Source organism: Epargyreus clarus, unplaced genomic scaffold (assembly GCF_041222505.1).
Source record: "Epargyreus clarus isolate Ecla_fem2 unplaced genomic scaffold, WU_Ecla_fem_2.2 ptg000003l, whole genome shotgun sequence".
Taxonomy (NCBI): Eukaryota; Metazoa; Arthropoda; class Insecta; order Lepidoptera; family Hesperiidae; genus Epargyreus; species Epargyreus clarus.
The window spans coordinates 1275818-1296437 of NW_027332211.1; the positions used below are offsets into that span (position 1 = coordinate 1275818).

The 20620-nt window shown below is 35.0% G+C and overlaps 1 protein-coding gene across 1 annotated transcript in view; it reads left to right on the forward strand.

Annotated features, from left to right (window-relative positions):
- LOC140749514 (metabotropic glycine receptor) overlaps positions 1-20620 on the forward strand; it is a 165957-nt gene that overhangs the window by 102200 nt on the left and 43137 nt on the right. Inside the window, exons 2-3 of the mRNA XM_073082594.1 lie at positions 1221-1973; positions 11730-11913. Of these exons, the coding sequence (XP_072938695.1) occupies positions 1221-1973; positions 11730-11913 (937 nt within the window). The remainder of the gene's footprint in view (positions 1-1220; positions 1974-11729; positions 11914-20620) is intronic.

The following is a 20620-nucleotide window of genomic DNA, read 5'->3' on the forward strand; positions in this document are numbered from 1 at the left end:
CAACAATCTGAGGCTTTGATTTGCTATCCTGAACTCCCAACAATAGTTTATTACCCAACTAAGAAGGGTAATGTTTTAGAGCGTATGTCTATGTATGTATATGTAACTACGTATGTCGCATTCTTTGGAATAATAGGCTCTCCGGCCCAAATGGATTTACAGACTTTAATACATGAGATGTCGTTGGATTCGTCTAAATTGTTGAAATGACAAAAGCTAATTTTTAGCAGCAGGGCTTTTGATTTTTATAAAAAATCTGTAGGTTTTCTACTAGTACTTGACTATGCCCGTAGAGGAGCGGTTATTATATCGCTCTGACCAGCTAAAGTTCTGAGTTCAATCCCTGGGTAGCAGATATCTAAATAAATAATTTAGTTTTGTGTACCGAGTTTTTGCATAGAAATCAATACTCAGTACTTCTCGTTACATGTATCCATAGTAACCACGACCCAGGAAATCGTAATATAGGGCAATGAGGCTGGAAAGCGCGTGGAAAGCCATAATTTCACTTAATAACAGCCTATATACACACCTAACTGTGTCGGAAGATCCTGTTCTAACAATTACGTTCTCAAATTATAACCCCATTAATTTAATATGAGCGATTATCTTAGTTTCGGCATCTTAGGGTTCATATTTCATGAACTAATTATATCGACAAGCGTCAGACTACACATCTGCAAGGTCTTGTAACGTTTGTACAGGAACCCTAATTTGGGACCGTAGTATATAGTTTTGTAAGTCAAATTTTCTTAAAATCATCAATCAATTAAGACTGAAAATATCTGAAAACTTAAATAACAACGAAAAATTGTTTTTCTACAAACGAAAACGGAATTTTAAACGACATAGAAATCATTTTCTTTTACTTGAGAGGAATGAACGTAAATATTTATTTATTCATAAGATATTCAATACACAGATATGATATAGCAGAATTTTATTATCCTTATAAATAAAAAGTTATTGTATATCACTTTATTATACTGCGGATAAACGACGACATTTCTTTCAATTCAATTGGACTGTGGTCTGAACTCTATTTTACTTTCAAAGAAAATACTATAAATATTCTATTCAGGCAGGATAACAGGCGGCGCGGATAAAGCGGATAGTTTATATCTCAATTCTCTAGACGATATAGACGTCCGCTCAATACGATAGAAACAAGAAATAAAACAGCACTAAACACGAGGTAATAAAACCTATCTTTGTTACAGAGAGCATCGACAAATCGGGGGAAGATCCTGTCGTATCGGCGCTGAGGCCCTTTGGGGCTCCGGACGAGGACGGGCCCAAGGAGCCAGACATGTTCCAGAAGTACTTCGGAAACTTCTCGAACAGGGACGCAAGGGAGAACGACGACGTCTCGTTTTTAAATTTAGAACATAGTTACGACAACGACACTAAATTAACGTTGGACGATATACCAGATATGAAGGACAGTGTTAGCGTTAATGAAACGAGTGATTCTAACGTGACCGTGACGAGAACGACTGTGCATGAGGACGTTGTGACTAAGTTTCTGCGGTTGATTGAGACTCAGCATTTGTTGGGGGAGAACTGCACGGCAGGGACGCATCTGAACCTTGGCGAGGGTGTGGTAGACAGGTACGCGCAAGAGAGGTTCAGGATAGAAGCAGACGTAGCTGTGAACAGAGCGAACATGCTGACTCGGCTGTGGAAGTACGCAGGCCCCTCGGTAATGCACAACGAGTATTTGTTACACGCGAGCGTGTTCTCGATGGTGGAATTCGATGATGATGTGTTCGCAGCCGGGAACTGCTACGATCAGTATCAGTATAAGGACTATCAGCTGTTCTGCCCGTTCGCGTACAGACTGCCCGAAGGCCCGATATTGGCGAAGGATCTCGCGGTCGAGTACAAATATTTGAGCAATACGTCGGAATGGTTCTACATCGCCCGCAAGAATGCCGAGCGCGTGATTCGCAACCACAATCAGTTTAGAAGAGGTGAGTTGTACATGAAAATTAATGTTTTAACTTTTATATCATGACCATAATATTTATATTGAGACCAATTTTATTAGGAATTCTGATCAATTTTTGAAAAACAAAATCACATAAGAAATATAGACTTAATTTTTTATTTGATTTCTTTGATAAAATATATGCCCGTCTTAATTTGTTCTTATCTTCTATAATATCTTAATTAAAATAAAGTTTGTTGCGAAATAAACAATTAGTGAATTAAAGTGAAATATCATACGTATCCAAATAAAATTAAAATTTATTATTTCGGTAAAATATCGGTAAAATGTATAATGGAATTGATATCTTTTTTTAATTAGTTCCAGATTTAATTAAAACCATTATTAGGTTATTATAAATAGAATTATATATAGTCATGTTATTGATATAAACAGAATTCTTATATACTTTAAACGTATCTATTTTAATCAGTAGTCAAGTTCCCGAAAGCCTAAAACAAAAGGTTTCGTTCCGTAATATGAGCTGATCTCCAACAAGTCAGCTAATTAAGGCGTTTTACGATCAAAACGTGTGTAAATACATCGGTTTTCATGTTGAAGATTCTATTTATACCAATTTGTACAAAGTATCAGTTATTCTTGAACGAGGTTAGTGGTGAAATATAATATACTAGTGGTGCCCGCGGCTTCGCCCGCATTTTAAACAAATAATATGACATACATAAAACTGAAAATTTGTACCTGCATTGGAATGACAGTGGTGCCATCTGTCGAAAATTGGTCTTACCAACTCCCAAACCCTCGTGGGCTCTTGAACAACAACTTTGCTAAAGATCATCAATTGATCAAATGCATAGTATCCGATTCTATAACTATAGTCGTCACAATTTAATAGGCCCATTTTGACACATGCCATCGCTAGGCTCTAAGAATGGGATATACAAATCGATAACCAAAGAAACCGATTTTTACGACAAATCGATTACAACCCCAAATCGTATTGTATAGCTTAATAAATATTTAGTAAACAGAATATTTATTAAATATTTTTCTAAATCATCTAAATATTTTATAAAAAAAAAGAAAAGAAAATAAATTCTAGTGTAATTTATAAATTTAATCATATTTAGAAGATTAAATAAAGCATCGCTCGTAAACTGTATTTTTTCGTTTTATCATTCACTAATAAACAAAGTCTTGATTATTTTATTGTTGTTATGATGAAAAAGGGATAAATAATGAATTATTGGTAATTCTAAGATTCGATTATTTGAAAGTTAATCGATTATGGTTTTTTACAAATGGTTTGAAGTCGCAAGCTCTAGTCGTCACGTGGTCGTAAACTCCCTACTAAAAATTAGTTTAAAACATTAATGACATTAGGATGACATATGTCAAAATGGCTCTATTAAATTGTGACGACTATATTTACGAATTAAAAATTAATTAAATAAACCTTTTCCCACGGACTAAATTGTGACTCTAAACCATTCTCAAGTCCTCTTAAACACACAAAACAAATTTCCACAAAATCAGTCCAGTCGTTTAGGAGGAGTTCAGTGACATACACACGCACATAAGAAATACATATATAAAGATGAATAATTGTACTTTTCAACTTTTCGATATTAAGGATATGATTATAGCGCTAATGGATGGCATGCTTTTAGTAATGGTACGAGTAAAAAGATTATAATATTTACCTAAGGATACCTCCCAGGATAGAAAAGGAATAGGATCCCCTCTTGATTATTTAAATTTTATTGTGTAGTGAATGTAGCAGGCGCCTGTAGTATATTGAAAGGCGTGTTGCTTAAATGCTGTCTTTATTATGACTGTTCTAATACTAAGCTCAACCTAATTTATATAACTAGGAGTCTTACACACATTTACTACATTCTTTGAAACAAGGAGTCTTATATTGTCCTTGTAGTTTTGGGACCAGAATAGGTATCCCCTGCCTGTCGTAAGAGGCGACTAAAAGGGGGCTTCCGGGGTTGCTGGTGGCAAGAGTGGGAGCTCGAACCGCCCAGCAACCCCGGGAAGGACGGCGATATGTGTGGTCGCATACCGTCGCATGCACCAGATGGTGTGGCAAGCTCACCTGGGCGAAGCTCGACGGGGCAATGCGCTAAGAGGACCCCGGTTGCGTCCCTTTGGAGATCCCGGAGTCCTCAACGCAGCGCCACAGGATGGCCACCGGGGGGGTTTTAGTGCGGTAAGAATCCCACATAACCCTGCGTCGCTCCCACGGCACCGGGTACCTTTTGAAGGTTTTCCCCTCGTAAACAAAAAAAAAGGAGTCTTACATACATTGAAAGAACGAAGGAATAATAATTATATTTAAGTACATATTACAGGAAAAGTTTAACCTCGTTTCTTTGAAACCATATAAAACTGCATACGAAGAGAAACGTTATGCAGCACCTTTCCAAGTCTTTGGAAGATGGATTGCTCTAGCGCATTGCTATGCAGCGCTTACAAGGCACTCCCGGAACGCTATGATGCTTTAAAATTATCGCTCTATTTTTACAATTCCACTAACATTCATCATCCACCCCGAGATTCTATTATCAAAAAGAAATAGCAAAGAGCATGCAGTTCACCTGATGGTAAGTGCTCATTTCTTGTCATGGACATTTGTTAACAACTACCTATTGATCAACATCAGACACGTGGTGAAGTGATCACCATACCCGTTTATTAAGCTATGAATCAAGGTTCAATTCCCATTCAGACAGACATGGCTGTATATGATGAACTTAGATTTTTCTCTTCGTACTCTTTGTGTATACAATTCCCGAGAAATGGTAATTTTAATTTTGAACACATAATTTTAGACCAGAATTGAAGATCAGCTGAGATTTGTCGCAGATACCTCTTTCTTACGCGCTCCAAAGCAAAATATTACGACGCTTAACACTGCCGTTATTAGACAAACGTTTCTGTGGCGTTGGTGCTGTCGTAATTTAGCCGCGAAGAGTTCAACCACATTTAAATGTCATAAAGTTAAGTTCGAGTCAATGATATTGACATATATTATTTGTAAATAACTAAATAATACAGAAATCGTTTTCTTTCTTTATCGACTAACACTATATAGCAAAAGCTTTAATCATAACAGTATCTGGAGTAAACCGTATCACAAGACAGATTTAGGAAATAGCACATCTAAATTAATATCCTAATGAGAACATGTTCTAAAATAGAGCTGTCTCGTATTCATCATGATACGTCAACAAGAGCTTGTACGGAGTTCAAGACGGAGGCTGACGTAACAATCCGAGATGATATACGACCGCTGGATTCAATTAATTGTTGCAAGGCGGTTATACAATATGAAGGTGCAAGCTTCGGGTTTTAGGAAATAACTTCAGTGTTACTCGTATATTACGTCATTTTATGGAGTAGGATTGAAGAAGATTACCACCTTTTAGTTCCACCGTATAGTTCGGCTCAGGAGACACCATCATCACAACTATATCTAATAACGGCAGAATTCAGTGCTGCAGTGTTCCGCTTTGAAAAGTGTAGTAAGGGAGACATACTTAGTCAAGACGTTACAACTTAGTTTCTAAGCTAGTAGTAGGACTCTAAGGCTATCTGGGATGGATTGCAGATATGCATGAGCAGCAGTAGCCATTTACCAGGTGGACTTCATTGCTCGTTCACTACTTTTATATTTTAAAAACGTGCGGCCATAAACAAGCGCGACAGAAAACGTGCTTTAAGACCAGTATGACATTTTTTTTATTATATTCTAGACTGAAATTTTTTAGTCAACCCATTTACAATATATTTGTTGAAATATTTAATTTGATATAAAATACGTTTAATCCGATAACCAGCTCTGTGAAGGTCGTCCTATACTGGGATACTGTACTACATAATGCTTATACGCTTGCAACGTGCACGTACGATATGAGCCTTACCAGAGCAGAACTCTATTGTAAAGCTGTTTGAATGTAATATGATTAAGAGAATAGATACCGTGAGACAATAGGATCAGTAGTATTACTATGTAGGAGTGAGGGAAATTAATGCTAGTTTTCGTCAGTTGCAATGCGATTGCGAGCGTCTTAGCTAGTTGCGATTGCTATGTTCGTCTTCAACCTATTTCTAATGGAGTTATAAGATAAAATAAACATACTTACAGGATTAACCGAGATATATTACCTGCAGTTCAGTTCGACACAAAGCACATACAATAATTGCCAATGGAATGATTGTAACATTTAAAGTATCAAGCACCCTACGCTCTATACTATGAATTAAATTATTATTTTAATAAACTTAAATTTTATTATAATTTTATTTTGAGTCGATTCATTATGATTGATACATTTATTTTCAAATTTTTAGTTGGATTATAAATAATAGCGTGTTTTTTCAGTTTTTTTTAAATTATTATTTATTTTTCATTTTTTAGTCTGTGACTAACTCATAAATTGGAGATTAATTAATTTAATAAGGATAAGGAGAAACTTATCAAATTATTACATTATCATCGGTCCTTGATACGTGTGCAAAGTTTAAAATTTATCAAGCTTCTAGAAACGGGTGAAAATTAAGCTCAAAGATTCCGTTACATACATACATAGATACAACCCAAGCTAATAAAAGCGTGTTAAAATAATCCACATCAGTTACCTTTAAACTATCTCTTATCAACATACATACCATTTAAAGAAAGACATTTTCATTTCGCTGACCCTGCAGAAAGGTTAAACAAATAATTTCCGGCAGCAGGTGCTATAAAGTTAAACGCAACATTATTCAAATTAAAAATACATACTAATTACCATAAAAAGGGGAAACGTAATTTGTTTGTTACTATCAACTTGATGTATGAAGACAACACCCTCGCTAATTGCATGCATTTGCGAGAAAAATATTTTCATTTTACTTTGTTATATAATTAGACTTGAAAGTTATATAAGAGTATTTTTATTGTATAAATGAACTAGGAAACGAGCTTGCAGTTCATCTGTGCCCTTACCATGTGTTTTCAAAACACCCCACAATTTTACGTTACGTTTACTCAATCCATTATTCTGTTCCGTTTGCTTAGTAGACTGAGTAAACGTAACAATAAGTTAGTCTTTTTGTCTGCCTCACATATTTGCAAAAAAAGAGAGACAAAACATAAAACGCCATTTTGTCAATTTAGACATTTAATGTTACGTTACTGACAGTATAGTTCTGATACAATCTGCTAGGGCGCTGATTGGAATACTAAATTTGGCGTATGGGCAAATACGTAAACAAATACCAAAACAGTCATATTTGTCAAAACGTAAACACTCATGGTAAGGGTACTGACGGTACGTGGCATTAACCACCCATGGACATCTGTGATTGACCCTAGATAAGATTAGAGTCCTGCCTGATATCTCAGTTGGAAGGTCTTGGAAATTTATGTCTCCCTTACCACACCTTTGAAATCGAAACACAGCAGCGCTTAACACTGCTGTTACGTGGAAATAGGTGTGACGGTGAGCCCTCCGGACTCAAAGCAATATTTTTGTACCACCTTTTCCATCTCGCTATTCTGACACATGACATATGTGTGTTCCCCAACACAACCAAAAAATAATTTCCATTCATTATTTTGTTATGAAAGATCCTAATTACACCTGAAATAAATGTATTTTCTTTCTTTCTTTCTAATAACCTAATGATTTACCGCAATAATTGTTAGTAACGTTCACGTAAATCAACGGTCACGAATCTAATTATCGGTTAGCAGAAACCAAACAAATGATAGTAGATACGTTAATAGATTTTTTCTGTATCCACTTTCCTCATTAGTCACCCCCAAAATCTCATTATTTCTAGTCCATTTTGCTTCGTTATACTTCATTTATATGAATATATGAAGATTTTTATTATAACAAAACAAATGAACAGGCTTGCATTTTCTATGTCATTTATTTTAACAGTAGATAAACTCATACTTCATATAATGTTCTGAGAAATGAGTAAACTAATGAAATTAAATTTAGTAAAATAAAAATAGAGGAAATAGGGGAAAAGGAGTATATAGATAGCAATAAACACAATTTCAGCATAAACAAGTTTATTGTATTGCGTTTATAATAAGCACACGCGTTTGTTTTCCTAGAAACATTTCGTGCAAATAATATCATATCTTCTTATATATAAAATTTTCGTGTCACAATGCTAGTTACCGTACTCCTTAGAAAAGGCTTTACCGATTTTCACCAAATTTAATATGCATATTATTATTATTAATAAGTCTGAGAATCGGCTACTATCTTTTTTTCTTACCCCTAAGTGATAAGGGTTGTTCACCCTTAACATTTTTTTATTTATATGGCACCACGTTTGCCGGGTCAGCTAGTATTATTATATATTTAACAACACATTACGTTCAATTTAATTTGTGTGTCACACACTGTCCATAAAGGTAAAGTAAATATACATATTAATGTCCACATAAGGAAAACTCGTCAAAGGAAACCATAAAATGACTTCCGTTCACACAACCGTTCATAACTGACCAACATAACCGCATCAACATAAAATCATAGCAACATAGGTAACCAATATAACAACGTACAACCAAACTGTACCCTTACCTTGAGTTTTCAAAACATCCCACAATTTTACGTTACGTTATCAATCCATTATTCTGTTCCGTTTGCTTCAGTAGACTGAGTAAACGTAACAATAAGTAAGTGCTCAAGTCTTTTTGACTGCCACACATGTTCGCAATAAAGCGTTATTTTGTCAATTTAGACATTTAATGTTACTGGCACTGTAGTTCTGATACAATCCGCTAGGGGCGCTGATTAGGAATTGTATGGGCAAATACGTAAACAAATACCAAAACGTCATATTTGTCAAAACGTAAAAACTCATGGTAAGGGTACTGAGATGTAATTAAGGCGGTGCAATTTCTATTCGACGTCCGCTATTTCCTTATTAATGCTTCATTCAGTTCCTTTGATCGCCTCCTGACGGAAATGAGACGTTCCGAGTATTTCTTCCTGTTTATTATTTAAACGTAATATATTATTTTAATAAACGGTCCTCGATTTCACAGATCCCATAAAGTGACTATTATTGGATTCTAATAAACACCAACAAAGCCTTTTAGAAATTTCTGACAATAGAATGAGGAAATGAATTTTGACTAATTATATTCTCGATTTTTTGTACAATATTGAATCGTTACAAGTTTTTCGGTAGGCGTCTACTGCTGCCAGTGTACATTTGTATTTAACCGATAAAATTAGATCCTTACCCGAAATTGCAATATTAATATTAAGAATTAGAATTATTGGTCTAAATTGGAAAGACTCGGATAAGTATGTCTCACTTACCAAACCTTTTTCATTGCTATGCTATCATTGCTATAGCAATATTGATGAACAATATTGCTATACTAAAAAGATTTCATATAATTTTCCAGTTGTAACATAACTAATTGGGCAAAAAAAATCGTTTAATCGTTAATTGGTTTATGACGAGTCGATGAAATAACTACAGGTACCGATTCCGATAAGTCTTGAGCAAAAGCTATAGTAGCTAACATTCCATAGTAGCATACTAACCATATCCATGGGCGGCAATGACCACTTACCATCAGATGCATTACATAATCATTTGCTATTTTAATTATATAAAAAACAGAAACCCTGATTTTTAAACTGGCTAACACCGACACACAATCGCCAACACAGTCGAAATTGTAACCTCCAACATCAAAATATTTTATGCTGTTTCCAATTCGTTCAATTCCATTCGTGGCGATAAATAAACAGTTCATATTTACGTTAGATACTCATCAATAATTACTCATTCTCGGGAAACGGCCCTTTCATTTATACCTTTATTTATTTCGATCTGTTGTTGATACACGTGTTGTTTATTTGGAGGATGAAAGTAATTTAATAGTAGCTACTAGACAGTAACAGGTTAGTAAGACATTAACACTACCATCTGAAGATGGTAGAACCTGTGGTTCGACTCCGGCGGCACCACCGCCACGCCTATATCTGCCTAAAAACAGCAGTGTTACGCTGCTGTGTTCTGGTTTGAAGGGTTTGGTAAAAATGTAGCTGGCTGTCTTACATATAAAGCTAACAACGTATGCTTCAATTGCTTCAAATAGATCTACTTTCTGTAAGAAATTGATTACAAATGTGCAATACTGACATAGAATCGGGTGAACTGGATGCTCGATATTATAAATAAAAAAACTTCTTGCAGCAGCAGTATCGATAGCTGAGAAGTTAACATTCCAGTGCAAGTATGGCTACGCGTGAACGAATCCACTTTTTAATTAATTATGCTGTAATTGGATTCATTCATTCATATTGAATCGTATGCATAGCATTCATTCTCTAATAACATTTCAAAGATGTACAGACAGCGAATAAAATTTCATTTAAATTCAATTCTCTTTAAAAATGTAATAACTTTAGCATATTGTCTGAAGTTTTTAAATTCGTTATTCGTTTTCGTATGAAATTGCATTTATTTTACATCTCGAGTGTCTCCTCCTTCTGTCCTCAATGACATCGAATTGTTTGTTGAAGTAAAAGACACTTCTTTTGTTGTATTAAAAACTGATACGTGAGAAATAAGACATGCGTAGGATCGAAACTATTAAAGTTAGTCCTTTTCCAAAAATTCACTAAATAGAAAATAAATTTTATTTTTTTTTAACTTTGTTGTAGGAATATTGAAACGTTACTCTAAACGTTTGTAAGTTAAAACACGTAAAAGTGTTCAAATATAAATGTTGTAAAACTTTCGTTTTACAACATTTATATTTGAACATTTTGTATATTATTATGATTCGGTTCCATATAATTATGTGTCATATATTTTCAATCAGCATTTTAATTTTCACTTGAAGCAGAAATTTATAAAACTTTTGAAAATCGCGGGCATATGTTGTTGCAATATAAAAAAACTTTTATCTTAAATAACACGTAACTACTTATGGTTATGTCTCTTTTAGTACTTTCTTATTATTCGAGCTATTTTATTAATTAACAAACGCGCGTTTAACTGTAACAGCAACTTTGCACATTCTAATTATGGAGCAAGCCGGTTAGGAATTACTTTCATTACTTTAAATTAGTTAATTTGCAAGCAAGAAAATGTCGCTATATTAACCTAATTGTTATGACTCGTAATTGTGTTATTTAATTCTTATTTAAACAATAATTAAATACATAATGAGAAACTAAATATGTAAAGATATTTGGATTTCGTTTTCTTATTGGTCCCGGTCTGAACCTTTTGTCCCTATTTGTTTTAATGCTTAACATTAAATTATACAAACAAACTAAAATCATACCAGAAAATTATCTTGAAACAAAAAACCGCCCGGTACTACCGCCAATCATATTTCTGTATTATAACAGCAAATTTAAAACAAACGCTGCTGTGTTCTAATTTGATGGGTGTGGTAAGGGAGACATACTTAATCTGTAGAACCTGTGGTTCGACTCCAGCGGCACCACCGCCACGCCAATTTCTACCTAATAACAGCAGTGTTAGGCGCTGCTGTGTTCCGTTTTGAAGGGTGTGGTAAGGGAGACAGACTTTTCCGAGGCGTTCCAGCTTAGTCCTCAGGGGTAGCGGCGCATCTGTGGCCGACCTCAGGTAGGAATATCTAATCCTATCTGGGGTTTATTACAGATGTACATGGGCGGCAGTAGCCACTTACCGTTAGGTGGACTGCGTGCTCGTCTGCTATTCCTATATTATAAAAAAATATAATATAATCTTATTCCAGGTTACAACACATACACACACAACGACACGGCGCACACCGAGCGAGAGCCGGACGAGATCCTCTCAGTCACGTACGAGGACGGCAAGTGGTCGAAGCCGTACTACGACTGCGGCGGCGGCAACATCTGGATGCTCACATACACCGTGCCCTTCTTCGGGTATAACAACGGGACGTACTTCTTCAAGTAAGTTTTGTTTGTAAGTAGGTTTGAAGGTGTTGGAACACTTTGTGGTATGACTGCAGAGGCACCACCGACACACTTATTACTGCACATTAACAGCAGTATGAAGCGTTTCTTTATTCGGGTTAAAAGAGTATGACAAGGGAGACATACTTATCCCAGGCGTTCTAACTTAGTCCTCAGGGGAACAACTCACCTGTAGCCGACCTTAGGTAGGCCTCATATCTTATCTGGGATGGATTACAGATGTCCATAGGCGGCAGTAGCCACTTCACATCACATCACTAGATAGATTAAATTTTCATTTATAAAAATAAAATAAAAAAAATAAAAAATAAAAAAAATAAAAAAAAATAAAATAAAAAAATAAAAAATAAAAAAGCCTTTTATTCCATGCTCATTACATCTTTACAATTTACAGTTTTACAATTTTTATGTATTAAATTAAATTAAATTATTAAATTTAAATTATTACATTTTTTTACTTATATTATTAATCAGCTTAACGTAATAATAGGAACTGCTAAATTATATTTACATTATTATCATTTATTACATTATTACATTATTATCATTTAGACAATTTATTTAATTGATTATTATTATTAAATTATACATTATTTTATTTTATAATATTGACATTTTATTAATTTAATTATTGCATGGACCCCCCTCAGGTGAAGGCCTCCTCCAAAGCTTTCCATTTTTCCCGATTTTTAGCCATTTTAACCCAGTTCTGTCCTGCGATCTTTTTAATGTCATCTTCCCATCGTGTATAAGGTCTACCTACGCGGCGCTTGCCTGAAGGACCATTCCATGTAGTCACCCACAGTGTCCACCTTTTATCTTCCAAACGTGCTACATGTCCGGCCCATCTCAGTTTTAACTTTTGTGCGTAACTTAACGCGTCTATAGCCTTTGTTACGTGTCTTATTTTTGAATGTCTTATTTTATGTATTTTTTTAATTTTTAGCATACTACGCTCCATACCTCTTTGGCACTTTGTTATTTTATTTTTAATATTTCTAGTAAGTTTCCATGTTTGGCATGCGTAAGTTAGACAGGGGAGAATGCATGAGTCCATAATTTTCTTTTTCAACGTTACTGGTATATTGCTTTTTAAAATTTCTTTATAACTCCAGAACTTGTTCCAAGTGATGTTTGATCTTCGCTCTACCTCTAGCTCATTGGTATTATTGTTGAATCCTACTTGTTTTCCGAGGTAGATGTATCGTTCTACATATTGTATTGGTTCGTTATTTATTGTGATGACTCTCTTCGCTCTATTTGTCATGACTTTTGTTTTTGCTAAGTTGATTTCCAGACCTATTTGTCTGCTAGCTCTGTAGAGAGATTCTATCATGTATTGTAAGCTGTCACTACTCTCCGATAACAGTACGAGATCATCTGCGAACCTTAGATGACTTAGGTGCTTTCCTTTAATGTTTACTCCGTACCTCTCCCAGTCTAATTTGTTTATAACGAACTCCAATACGGTAATAAAAATTTTTGGCGAGATTGGGTCTCCCTGCCTCAAGCCTCTCTCTATATGAAAACTGGGGCCAATTGATTCTAGTTTGACTCTACTTGAGCATGTATTATATATGCATTTTATGACTTGTATGTATTCCTTTTCTACTTCTGGAGCTTCCAGAGCTTCCCAAATGCTTTCATGGGATATTGTGTCAAAAGCTTTCTTGTAATCAATGTAGGCTATGTAGAGCGGTCTTTGATGTTCTTGATATTTCTCTATAACTTGTTCCAGGGTGTGAATATGGTCGATAGTCGAAAATCCTTTTCTAAAACCTGCCTGTTCTATAGGTTGTCTTTTTTCCAAGTTTTTGCTTATTCTTTGCTCTATGATAGAAGAGAATAGCTTGTATAGAGTTGGCAGGAGACTGATAGGTCTATAGTTACTTATATCATTTGGGTCCCCTTTTTTGTACAATAGTATAATATTGGATAAAATTTTCATTTACTCCTTCAGTATTATAATAAACGACACGAACGATAGTATTATAATAAAAGACACGAACACCAAGAACCGAAACATAAATGTTTGGTAATTCTACATTTTTGATGTGCTGCTTTATGAGTTATTAAATCAAAATAAGATCTAATTTATGATTAATGTCGATTTGAAATCCAACATTAAGTGCACATAGCTTGTGTCTATTCTACAAAGTTAAGCCAACTTGATCATTGTCGGGAGTTGGATGCCCGCACGTGGCTTTCTTGCTTAATCCAGAGAGCCATGGATTCCGGTTAGTATGATTGGAAGCATGTCCAAATGCAACGTGACATCAACTTTGTTAGTTAAAATTTGTGTGCACCGGCTTTTAATCAAACTACCGTGTAACCAATCAAACTTTCCATGTTTGATTTGGTAGCAGACACATATCAGCTGAGACATGTTACATATAGCATGTACACTTACATGAATCTTGTTGTTAGGAGCCTAACAGCCCTGCCTAGCGATACCATGACAGTTTTTTTTTTATAATATAGAAGTTGCAAAAGAGCAAGTCAATCTGATGGTAAGTGGTTTCTGCCGCCTATGGTCATCTGTAATCAATCTCAGATTTTATTCGAACCCTCCCTGAGATCGGCCACGAATACGTTGTCTTTCTAGAGGACTAAGTTGGAACGCCTCGGATAAGTAAGTCTCCTTCCCACAGACCTATATCTACTTCCATACCAAAACGCAACAGCGCCTACGACTGTTATAAAACAAAAATAGGTATGGTGGTGGTGCCTCCGGAATCGAACCACAAAGGGTTCTGCCAAAAGGTTCAGTTTTATCAGGAACTTTTGTTATATTATCTTATTCCATTCTGCCGAAAATTTAAAACATACAGGTAAAGGGACACCTGGAGTCCCCGTTTCTACACCTGTACTGTGTTTTTTTAGCTTGGGTTGCATTTATGTATGTACTTATGTAACGGAATCTTTGAGCTCAATTTTCACCCGTTTCTAGAAGCTTGATAAATTTTAAAAATTGCACATGTATCAAGGACCGATGACAATTCTATAATTTAATAACAGTTTCCTATTATGCTTATTTAATATAGATAATTTTTATCTCCCATAGCTATTTTCGTAGAGCTTAATACCAAAATGGGTGTTATAATTTCAAAATGACTTTACAGCGACAAAAATGCAATAAGCAATAAGAATTGTAAGGAGATTAAGATAAAAGGTTATACTGTTAGGATGCCATGAGGGTAAGGGATTTATATTCTTGGATGAACACGTAAAATAAACGTGGAGATAAAGATTTTCGGGGTCACGAATACGAAATTGAATCACTGACAATAGAAGAAAAACTGAATGCGTGCTTAATAATATCCATCTGTTCGAACATGCTACGAAGGATATTGTATATCGACGTATAACGTACCGTTATGCCTAAATCCTATGAAGGTAAAAGAAGTTTTTGCGGTTCATCGGAAGTACTAGAATTTTCGACAGCCTTGTAGTGACGAGAGTGATAATCTTGATTGTGTTTTGATTTGAAGAATATTATAAGGTTTAATCATTTTAATTGAGTTTAGGCAGCAATGTATGTTGAAATTTCCATAAAAAAGAGTACTACTTACCATCAGATGTACTGTATGCCCCTCTGCTATCTCAATTCGCGAAAAATGGATTGCACTTCGAGAGTGCCGGCAGAAGTGAAAACTTGATTTTTTTTTACAATATAGGAGTAGCAGACGAGCATGCAGTCCACCTGATGGTAAGTGGCTACTGCCGCCCATGGACATCTGTAATCAACCCCAGATAGGATTAGATATGATGATGATGAGGTCGGGCACAGATGCGCCGCTACCCCTGAGGACTAAGCTGGAACGCCTCGGAAGTCTGTCTCCCTTACCACACCCTTCAAACCGGAACACAGCAGCGCCTAACACTGCTGTTATTAGGTAGAAATAGGTGTGGCGGTGGTGCCGCCGGAGTCGAACCACAAAGGGTTCTACCACCTTCAAATATTCACGTTGTGCATTTTTGATATTTTGGAATGGTTGGGGAATAATTTTGCACGAATTGTTTAATTATCAGTGTAAAAGTACTATCATTATGGGGTAAAATACGATATTCATATATTGCGCTATCGTACACAAACATGACAGTCTTACGAATTTTCGATCAGGTCACGTAACCTGACGCGAGTTAAACATTTTGTACTCATCACAATAAATGCACAATGCCACTAAAGAAGTTTTCACTTCAAAAATTGAGATGGTAAATAATTCATGTGGACATAGAAACACTACATGCATCTCTGGTTGGAAATATCTTTTCGCAACTTTTCGAACTTTTGAACTCACTGTCATAGCACTTTGAGAACACTCAACAAGAACAAGAATTTTCAGTTGCACTTAGTTCAGTTTTCGGTACATAAAACATTATTTTCGTACATCTCAAGCGACAATAAGCATTGACAATATATAAGTCTACAGTTTCTAAGGGCCAATTTTGACATTTTCTCAGTTCTTACTACACAGGTACGGACTCAAACCTCTGTGGAGTGCTCATTCGTTCTGACCTTATTTCTCCGTCGAATTGTTTCGCTCGGCGACCAAGAAATACGATTTTCCGGAAGTGTACCTCTCACGAGACTGTTCTCTCGCCCGAAATAATGGGATGCCCCGCAATTACCTCCTCTCACATAGATACAGTCTTGTTCGGATTTCTCGTGTGGTATTTTCTAGTTTTCAAGTTGTTGTCGAGCACTTGTTTCAGAGTTATCGAATAACTAGAGAGTTCTTCGGTTCGGGAAGCAATAATGGTTTTCTCTATTTATGCGAAGTTCACTTACATTTATGAGTTTTATTTGTACTGTTTTGTTTCTTTTCTATTTAAAATATAAGATAAATAAAATGTTTTTATATCCTAAGGGTATTTACGTTTAAAAGATTTGCATTTAAAAAATTAGTCACTCAGAAAAATAAACGCGATTTTTTTTTACTTTGTTTTAAAACAGGAGGGGTCTCCTTATCAATTCTGAAATAATTGTGGCCTTATGAATGTTGAAAGTAAAAACATACAAAAATAACGATTGTGTCATATTCCTTACTAAAGTTTTTGACTTGTACATTTATCTTCCGCAAAATGTAAACAACTTTTAAAACAGGATTTATTTACGATTTTTTTTGCGTAGTCGCAAAAGCCATTTTATCCATAGCAGTCACATCGTTCATCACGGACGTCAACGGATTTAAGGGTTTAAGGACTTACGTCCCTTGACGAGCCCTGTGACAATGTTCGTTGAGCGGATCCCCATAACAAGAATCATGGTCCGATTTTAGCTTAGAAAATTATTTTGATTTATTGTTTAAGTTTTACTTTTAAAGCGTGTTGAAAATATAAAAGTAAAATTCACATTAAATAATCTCAGAGTAATAGAAAAAAAGTAAAAAAAAAACAAATAGTAGAAAAAAAGAAAGAAAAATAAAGAAAAGGAACAACCAGAAGAATTATATTTGCTATATGATTGTATTTTTTCTACGGTGACCATCGAATTTAGTCTTTATATTAACAATTTTTGGCCCAAAGACGTTGAAGTAACTTTACATTTTTGATTTTCACAAAAAAAAAATTAAGTATTAGAATATTAATAAGCAAACCATAAATAGACATTTATTATTTTTCATGATCTTAAAAATAAAGAATAACGTTTTACAAACAAACTTCAAACAAAAGCTCCCTAACTTAATTCTATTATACCAAAAGCTGTAGACATATTTGAATGAAGATAAGCGAAACATCTTCCACATTTCCTTTTTTCCGAATTCTATTTTTATCTCTGATGTTACCACCTTGTCCCACCGCAAATGAGAAAACTCCAGGAAAAAGAAATGGGATAATACAATTTGACCTTAGGCATGTTCGAAATAAACTTGTTAACAAAATTTCATCAACGTGGAATCGTTTTTTCATAGCATCACTATTCGTTTATTATATAGTTCGCCGTCTACTAAGAAAGCAAACGATATTTGAATTCATTTTTTCTTTCCTTGCAAGTTAGGAAGATTTTGACTAAATATAATTTAAAGAAAAAAAAACGCATGGAGAGATATAATCACCCATTTTCGAAACAAAGAGATGTAAACTTGAAAAAACCTCTATTATTTTAAGTGACAGCTTACATTTTAACAAAATCAGGCGATATATTATAAATATTATTATCCCAACTTTCTAAAAATATCACAATTTAGATGAACCCAACGACACCTCACATGTCAAAATCCATCCAGATATTTGGACTGTAGGGCTTGCTACAATGTCCCTGTAGTTCCGGGACCAGAATAAAGCTACGGTATCCTCTGCCTGTCGTAAGAGGCGACTAAAAGGGGGCTTCCGGGCTTGCGGACGGCAAGAGTGGGAGCTCAAACCGCCCGGCCAGCGACCCCGGGAAGGACAGCGATATGTGTGATTGAATACCGTCGTGCACACCAGACGGTGTGGCGAGCGTCAAGATCACCTGGGCGGAGCCCGACGGGGCACCGCGCTAAGAGGACTCCGATTGCGTTCCGTTGGAGATCCTGGAGATCCTCTAGCGGACCGCCGAAGATGACCACCGGGGGGGTTTTAATGCGGTAAGAGTCCCACATAACCCTGTGTCGTTCCCACGGTACCGGGTACCTTTTGAAGGTTTCACCCTCGTTAACAAGAAAAAAAAAGAAAAAGGGCTACAAAATGAAACGCTCCAAAATCATTATCCTCCGAGGTTGGATAAATTATTTTTATTTTAGCGTTATAACGAATTTAACTTATTTTTATTTAATAGCTGATAATGAAATAAATAACTTAATTCTTTATTATTTTTTAAAAGTTCAAAGCAGCGATGTTCTTACACAATATTGTTCTGAAGTAGGCACTCTGGTCTCATTTGAATATTCAGAACTAGTGTCAGCGTATTTAGCTACTGAAAATTACCATACTGTTTTGTGGATTTGTTCTTATATTTTTTTGGAACATATTATTGCATGATTTTTTAAATATTGATAGTTATTTTGTTTTATGCTGTATGATTTGATGATGCTGTATGAAAACTAAAGGAACTCGGCTAGTTCTGTTAGAGATTTATTCCTAATATTATAACGAAGATAAATATTTATTACACATATTGAATTGAAAATAGACTGTAAGAAAATCTACCGCCGTCGATAATCGAACCTGGAAAGGTCTGTACAGTGCCTACCATTATGTACAATATATAATCAATTTATACATAACTAGCTGATCCGGCAAACGTTGTGTTGCCATATAAATAAAAAAATGTTAATGGTGAACAACCCTTATAACTTAGGGGTATGAAAAATAGATAGTAACCGATTCTCAGATATACTGAATATTCATATAAAATTTGGTGAAAATCGGTAACGAACATTGTGACACGAAAATATATCTACACTAATATTATAAAGAGTAAAAAACTTTGTTTGTTTGTTTGGTTGTAATGATACGCTCAAAAGCTACTGGACCGATTTTAAAAATTCTTTCACCATCCTAAGCTACATTATTCACGAGTAACATAGGCTATATTTTATATGAAATATATTTGATAAATAGATTTTGAGGCCGTACAAAGTTTGCCGGGTCAGCTAGTATAAGATAAAGTATGCAGTTTAAAAAACATATTTGAATAATGATAAAACATTAAACGTTAAAAGTCCTGTTAACTTTCCAAAATAAACCTCTTAAAACATCTACAACGCACGAAAGACGAAAGCTCCCATACAGCATTAAGTACGTAAGACACAACTTACGGCAACTTTCAATTTCGTCACGGCACTTAACACTTTAAGCTTTAAAGCTTCACAAAGTGTCTGTTGCGAAATTGTAAAAATGTTAAGGAATTTTCAGTCATGAATTTTAATATTACGTGTTAAAATGTTAAATAAAGGCTACGTTTTACTAACTGCGCCAGAAGTGGGAATTGTTTTATAGTGTGTTTTTATGCATGTCTCATTCTTTGGAACGTCATGGCAATTTTTGTTAACATACGGGTTGTCAATGTCATGTCAATTCAAATTTCCGTTTTTTGATACAGCATTTGCAAGTTACAAATTACGCAGCCTCTCGTCGTCTCTCGTATTTAATAAATATTTATAGTTTAAAAACTAAAAACCACGCTAAAATCGCACAAGAAAAAATATTCCATTATATACATACATGTCAAGCTCACAAAAACGTGGTAAAAACAGTGTATTTCTTAACAATAATCATGACGTTATGTTGGTTCGTATTTTTATAATTGCTACTATATGACAGAAATGGCAGCGGCATATTTGCTTAGCGTTTAGAGCGTAACAAATTAGATGTCATTTCCAAAGCCATATCATTAGTACACAGATATTAGATATTAGATAATGACAGCTGTGCTCAAAATATAACTTTGAGGCCATTTGCATCCAAATATCTATGGCAATTGATTAATAATTTCTATGTACAGCAGTAACAAGCTTCTGACAAGATTTAATGACTATGATCCGATGACAACAAGCAGAACCGAGCACAACCGAGAACAGAATAATAATTACCATCTTTGCTCAAAAGCACATAATTTTTAAACCAGTGGTTATCCATCCAACTTCCAATCGCGCGTAATAAGTGGTAAAGTTTGTCACTTTGATTGTTTGTTTATAAGGGCTAATCTTTAAATACTGAACCGTTCATGAAAATTCCTTCACAATCAGAAAGTTAC